This window comes from Nansenia antarctica (assembly GCF_963989245.1).
Source record: "Nansenia antarctica genome assembly, chromosome: 7".
Taxonomy (NCBI): domain Eukaryota; kingdom Metazoa; phylum Chordata; class Actinopteri; order Argentiniformes; family Microstomatidae; genus Nansenia; species Nansenia antarctica.
The window spans coordinates 112,501-120,000 of record NC_137677.1 but is presented as its reverse complement, the minus strand read 5'-3'; the positions used below and the strand labels follow the sequence as shown (position 1 = coordinate 120,000).

General features: G+C 54.3%; 1 protein-coding gene across 1 annotated transcript in view; it reads right to left on the bottom strand.

Annotated features, from left to right (window-relative positions):
* The window catches only part of prrc2c (proline-rich coiled-coil 2C), a gene marked incomplete at its 5' end in the record, with an annotated part of 47,500 nt that overhangs the window by 33,493 nt on the left and 6,507 nt on the right, over window positions 1-7,500 (bottom strand). Inside the window, 7 exon segments of the mRNA XM_080535949.1 lie at window positions 1,478-1,659; window positions 2,969-3,330; window positions 3,392-3,714; window positions 4,299-4,482; window positions 4,968-5,055; window positions 6,017-6,153; window positions 7,112-7,194. Coding sequence (XP_080392075.1) covers window positions 1,478-1,659; window positions 2,969-3,330; window positions 3,392-3,714; window positions 4,299-4,482; window positions 4,968-5,055; window positions 6,017-6,153; window positions 7,112-7,194 — 1,359 coding nt within the window.

Genomic DNA, 7,500 nt, shown 5'->3' with positions numbered 1-7,500 from the left:
ACCACCCTCCAGAACAGTCTAAGAGGCAGCACAACGTCCAAGCTGAACATCTTCGGCCATATCATCTATGAGGAAGGCAAGGGAAGATTTGGAGAGATGCCTCAGAGGAGGACCGTTCCTAGGCAGAGCGGGAGACGGGCGAGAGAAATCCTCCAGCTGGTAAAGGAGCAGCGACGTTTGCGGAAGGCATGGAGGAGAGCTGAGGAAGAGGAGAAGGAGGGCTTGCAGAACCTCTGGAGTCAGATCAGAACCAGACTCACCCACCTGAGGCGAGCTGAACGGATCAGGAAACGTAGAAGCAACAAAGAAAAGGCAAGGACGAACTTCTTCCGGGACCCGTTCAAGTACGCCAGGGGTGCTTGAGGAGAAGAAATCGGGGAAGTTGCAGACCACCGAGCAGGAGCTGGAGGAACACATCAAGGACCAGCTCAGTGACAGCCAAAAGGAGAGTCCCCTTGGTTCCCCAGGGCACGTACCGCTCCCACCCGAGCCCTCTTCTCAGTTTGACACCACTCCCCCCAGATGGTCTGAAGTTAAGCAGGTGGTGGAGCATGGCAGAGCTGCATCTGTACCCGGACCAAATGGCGTCTCCTATAGGGTATACAAGAACTGCCCAAGGACCCTGAAGCTTTTGTGGAGACTAATGGGCATTGCCTGGAAAACAGAATCCATCCCTTCAGCATGGAGCAGAGCAGTCACTACCTTCATCCCGAAAGAGAAAGACTCCCATAACATCAGCCAATTCAGAGGCATAGCCTTATTGAATGTGGAGGGGAAGATTTTCTTCTCAGTGATGGCAAAGCGCATGACCAGCTACCTCCTGGCAAACAACTACATCGACACCAGCTGTCAGAAGGCAGGCGTCCCAGGATTTCCTGGCATCTATGATCTGGGAACAGATCCAGACAGCGAAGCGGAGCAAATCAGACCTGCACGTCGTTTGGCTGGACCTTGCAAATGCCGATGGGTCTGTTCCCCACCAGCTCATCCACTTTGCCCTCAAATTCTTCCACATACCACCGTGCATCCAGAGCCTAGTAGCAACTTACTTTAACAACTTCCATGTATGCTACACAACCCAGGAGTTCTCAACGTGTTGGCACCGGCTGGAGAAAGGGATAGCGATGGGTTGTTCCATCTCCCCCATCCTTTTCACAGCAGCGTTCGAGATCATCCTAATCGGTGGAAGACAGATGGTCCGAGGAGTCAGATCCCAGTCAGCCCACCGGCACCGTCGGAGGTGCGACAGGCAGCAATGGCCGGCAGGCATACCCACCTGTGCTTTCATCTATCTCAAATTCACAAACTTTCAAGGATTTTCAGGGACCCGTGGGAACCCTGTAAGAAATCCTGTTGCGTCTCTTTAATTGGCGGGTTCACATTTTTCAGACTGCTCTGTTTATCACAGCAAGACGTTCATTTCAGCTCTGGACAACGTTCAGAAACACGACTTGGTTCTCCTTGGGGCGCGGCCTACCTGCTGTCTGAGGAAGCGGGGGGGCAGAGACTTCTGGAACTGTTTGGAGTAGCCGGAGGTGAGAGAGGGACGCGCGGCGGCCCCCGCCTCCCCCCCCTCCGTGTCTGGGGTTAGGGTTAGGGGGGGGGCGTCCTCGACGCTGGGGGGCTCCGGGCGCGGCAGAGACGGAGGGCGCTCCTCCTCTGGAAAGACAAACGACCGGTTTGATTTTTATTAGCATATATGCACACACACACACACACACACACACACACACAGTGATGTCTACACACAGCCTCTACAAACAGCCTCTCTACACACACAGCCTCTACACACAGCCTCTACACACACAGCCTCTACACACACAGCCTCTACACACAGCCTCTACACACAGCCTCTACAAACAGCCTCTCTACACACACAGCCTCTACACACACAGCCTCTACACACACAGCCTCTACACACACAGCCTCTACACACACAGCCTCTACACACACAGCCTCTACACACAGCCTCTACACACAGCCTCTACACACACAGCCTCTACACACACAGCCTCTACACACAGCCTCTACACACAGCCTCTACACACAGCCTCTACAAACAGCCTCTACACACAGCCTCTACACACACAGCCTCTACACACACAGCCTCTACACACACACACACACAGCCTCTACACACACACACACACACACACAGCCTCTACACACAGCCTCTACACACAGCCTCTACACACAGCCTCTACACACACAGCCTCTACACACACAGCCTCTACACACACAGCCTCTACACACAGCCTCTACACACACAGCCTCTACACACAGCCTCTACACACACAGCCTCTACACACAGCCTCTACACACACAGCCTCTACACACACACACACACACAGCCTCTACACACACAGCCTCTACACACAGCCTCTACACACACAGCCTCTACACACACAGCCTCTACAAACAGCCTCTACACACACAGCCTCTACACACAGCCTCTACACACACAGCCTCTACACACACAGCCTCTACACACAGCCTCTACACACACAGCCTCTACACACACAGCCTCTACACACACAGCCTCTACACACACAGCCTCTACACACAGCCTCTACACACACAGCCTCTACACACAGCCTCTACACACACAGCCTCTACACACACAGCCTCTACACACACAGCCTCTACACACACAGCCTCTACACACACAGCCTCTACACACACAGCCTCTACACACAGCCTCTACACACACAGCCTCTACACACAGCCTCTACACACAGCCTCTACACACACAGCCTCTACACACACAGCCTCTACACACACAGCCTCTACACACACAGCCTCTACACACACAGCCTCTACACACACAGCCTCTACACACACAGCCTCTACACACACAGCCTCTACACACACAGCCTCTACACACACACACACAGCCTCTACACACACAGCCTCTACACACACAGCCTCTACACACAGCTCCACAGGGCTGTCAGTCACAGGGGCTCACCTCTGCTGTCGTCTGTGGTGAAGTAGTCCCGCGTGGCGGGCATGATGGCTTGGCTCTCCTCCGCCGAGGGGCCCGCCTCGCCGAGGGGCCCCATCTCCGCCGGGGGGCCCTCTCCTCCGCCCTGAGGCTCGGGGGGTGGCACCGCGGCTGCTGGTCTCTGGGCCGGGGGGGGGCTTGGCGCGAACAGAACCTGCTCCTCTACCTCCTCCACCTCCTCCACCACACTGGCCTCCGCTTGCTCTCTCTCTACACTCTCCCTCTCCACCCTCTCCCTGTCTGGCGCGGGGGGGGCTGTGGCCTGCGTGACGGGGGCGGGTGGAGGAGAAGGAGGAGGAGGAGGAGGAGGGGGCTGAGGCGCGGGGCTGAGGGAGACGGGGGGAGAAGGAGCAGCAGGAGCGGAGGACAGGGGGGGCGTGTCTTCACGCAGAGGTGCGGGGGGGCCCGTCTCTTCGTTGGCGGCGGGGGTCTCCGTGACCGGGGGAGGGGGGGGCGGGGGAGGGCGTGGCCTCGGGCGGGGGGGGTCGGAGCTTCTCGTTGAGGCGCTTCAGCTTCTCTGCGCAGGCGGCCAGCCTCTGCTCCTCCATCCTCCTCTCCTCCTCCCCCCGCCGCTGCCGCGCCCGCTCCACCGCCTCCGTCAGGTCCTGCTTCTTGCGCTTCTGCCGCCACGCCTCCGGGTCCTCCTCGCCAGCGGGGGGCGCTGTGGCGCCCGGGGGCTTGGCCACACGAGGAGGGGCTCCTCCGCTGCCCTGGAGAGAGAGAAAGAAAGAGAGAAGAGAGAAAGAGATGGAAGGACAGAAAAAAAGAGAGGGGGATGATTAAATATAAATAGGTGTAAAATCTCTTTGGATCGAAAGGCAAAATGGTGTCTATTCTTTTTTTTTCCTTTTTGGGGGGATTTTATCCCTTTTTCACCCAATTTGGTATCCAATTGAACCCAACCTAGCATCCAATTATCCCCTGCCTATTGCGTAGGATCCGCCGCACGACCCCGTGGCCGGCAGCCCCAGAGGAGGCCGCCAGGCAGACTAGCTGACTGGCTCCTCGGGCCCAGCACCGTTATTCCGGCACTCCGGGGGCGCTGTTGCGCGACGGATCCTTGTCCGGAAATATTCCTATACCGCCCTCGGGAGCGGCCGCTCAATATGCCGCTCCCTGTGTGTGCCCCGGCCATATCCGGGTCTGGCGAGCTGGGATTCGATCCCAGTCCCCGGTGGGCAGCTTGCACTAGTGGCTAGTGCTTAGACCGCTACACCACCGCGGGGCACAAATGGTGTCTATTCTAATCTATGTATGTATGTATGTATGCAGGGTTAGGGACCCTAAGCCTCACCTGGTAGTCCTGGGGGGGGGCGGCCTTGCTGTACTGCCCCATGTGGCCTGGGGAGGGTGCCCTGGGGACCCGGCCCTCCACCCGCAATCTGCTGCTCGCTGAGCGGTCCTGGGAGCCCTCCTTCCTGACATCCTTACCGTCCAGGGGGCGGGGCCTCATCCTCTCCATCTTACCCATCCACTCCCTAGGAGGGAGGGCGGGAGGGAGGGAGGGAGGGAGGGAGGGTGGGGGGGAGGGAGGGGAGGGAGGGAGGGAGGGGAGGGAGGGGAGGGAGGGAGGGAGGGAGGGAGGGGAGGGAGGGAGGGAACCAGAGGGTAAGACAGATCATAATAACATTTCTCTAACCCAGTGTTTCTCAACCCTCTCCTCGGGGCGCCCCAGCCACTCCACATATTTGATCTGATCCACCACCAGCACACCTGATTCAACTAATCAAGTACAAACCATCATTGCTTTGTACTTGATCAGTGGAATCAGGTGAGCTGGTGGTGGAACAGATCAAATATTGGGGCGCCCCGAGGAGAGGGTTGAGAAACACTGCTCTAACCCATCAAAGGTCAAAGGTCATGTTAAGAAGAGTGACGACTTCAAGGAAGGCCTCAAGCAAGGCAGGAATGAAGGAGGGATGAAAAGTAAAGTAAAACAGATGGAGCCGGGTTAGGGTCTCACCAGTTCTCTCCCTTCTCCTTGGCTGCGTGGTTCTCCTCGTCATCGCTGAAGTTCAGTTTCTCTGTGTAGTCCACCTCCATCTGGGCTCCTGGACCACGGGGGGGGGGAGGGGGGGAGGGGGGGGTGAACATCACACACAAGCAAGATGGCCACCGTCCCTCCTGAGATATCTACTACTAGGGGTGGGCATCAATGATCGACGATCGATAATTGATCGATAAGGATCTTGGTCGATCACAAAATATTTTGCTCGATAATCGTTATTTTTTTTTATTTTTTATTTTTTATAATAATAATAATGGAAATGAGTTTGTCCACGTGTCACCAGATTGCGTTCGTCTCTCACCCCTGAACATGTGTTATCCCATGATAACAACACCCATCAACACCCATGATCATCTTTCTGAACAAGAACCAGTAGGCCTGCCGCCTACAGTCTCTCGCTGGAGTTTAAATTTAAGTTAAGCTGGACGCTCCTAACGTTTTCAGTCATCCTCCTATTTGTGAGTAACTGTTTTTTTACTGCTCCTATGGTGAGTTACTTATTTTTTATATTTTTATTTATAACGTAAAATGTGTTTTTAAGTTAAACAATTTAAGCTACTCACTGCCTTGTTTAAGAGGATTGTTATCTGACTGTAGTATCTAGTTTGAATGTTAATGAATGAATGTGTGCAATAGGAAAAAAAAAAAAAAAAAACTTTTTTGGTCGTTAATTTATCGTTAATTCTTGCGATTATCGAAAAAGACATTTTGATCGTTTGCCCAGCCCTATCTACTACCCCCCTGGACTGTACTTCCTCCTCCCAGCACCAGACTGCCAGTGGCCCAGCCGGAGCATAGAGGAGCACTTCCTGCTGTGACTGGCTTTACTAAACCCCTGTTGTATGAAATGTGCTATACAAATAAACTTGCCTTGCCTTGCCTAAACGTATTTGTTGTTTGTAAGTCGCTTTGGATAAAAGGCTGTCTGCTAAATGGCAAAAAAAGTAAATGAATAAAAAGTAGGTCAGAGAGACAGAGAGGTGGTTGCCATGGCGCCTGCTGACCTGCCCAGCCCTCGTCGGCCTCCGTGTCCAGGTTGTCCAGCTCCTTGAGCTCCGTGGCGCTGATGATGGAGGGCCGGTCGGGGTCCTGCAGCCACGCCTGGGAGGGGCCCTGCTGGGGGCGGCCCTGCCGCGGACCCCTGGGGGAGAGGGAGGGGGGGGGGGGAGGGGGGGGGAGCAGGGAGAGGGGGGGGGAGGGGGGTGGAGCAGGGAGAGGGGGGGGGGAGCAGGGAGAGGGGGGGGAGAGGGAGGGTAATTATACTGAAGTCAGAAGGCATCTGTGGGTTCTTACAGAAACACTGTTGAGAGGCGCTATATCAATTTGGTGTATTATTATTATTAGGGATGTCCCGATCCGATACTGATATCGGATATCGACCCGATATTGGTCCTGAATGCTGGATCGGGGATCGCACCAGAGAAAAAAAAGGCTCCGATCCGATCCTACTGTCATCCGCAGTCAAACGTATGTGTATAAGCGATGGGGAATGAAAACAGTGAACAGAAACGCGTGTCGCAGAAATGCTTCACGCGAGTCGCAGAAATGCTTCACGCGAGTCCTATATGCGCTTAAAATGCGCATATCGCTGTGTGCTTCACGCGAGTCCTATATGCGCTTAAAATGCGCATAGCGCTATGTGCCTGACGTCTAACAACATTCAAATGACTCTAACTTCATATTTTTTCGGATTTCAATGTATGACACATCATTTGAAAGCTTATGATCCGTAGTTCCAATCCACAACACGTCGCATTTGTTGCTTTAATAAAGGCTGGCAGTCTTTAATTTAACTGTTGTTGGTGTGGACTATATACTGGGGAGGTATTTGTTATTATTCAGGGGTCAAAAAATGTATACAAATATCGGATCGGTATCGGTATCGGTAGTGAAAAAGTGGGATCGGGACATCCCTAATTATTATTATTATTATTATGATGAATAATGATTATTTAAGAGATGGGGGTTGAAGTCTGGTTGTTCCACTTTCAGGATAGGCCTTGTCCATTGTCAGCTTGGGGGGGGGCTCAGAGGGGGGGGGGGGTTTAGACGTGAGAGGGGGGGGGAGGGGTTTAGACATGAGAGGGGGGGGCACTCACCTGGCTGCGTCCTGCGGGGGTGCTGGGTACCTGACGCTGCCTGGCGCCGGGGCGAAGGGCATCCGGGGGTACGCAGCAAACATCTACACACACACACACACACACACACACACACATTCTGCTGTTAGGTGGTTCTGTTGTAATGATAGAGACAGAGACTGACAGGAAGGATGGGTGAGAGAGAGAGGAGGGATGACAGGAAGGATGGGTGAGAGAGAGAGAGAGGAGGGATGACAAGGATGGGTGAGAGAGAGAGAGGAGGGATGACAGGAAGGATGGGTGAGAGAGAGAGAGGAGGGATGACAGGAAGGATGGGTGAGAGAGAGAGAGGAGGGATGACAGGAAGGATGGGTGAGAGAGAGAGAAAGAGAGAGGAGGGATGACATGCA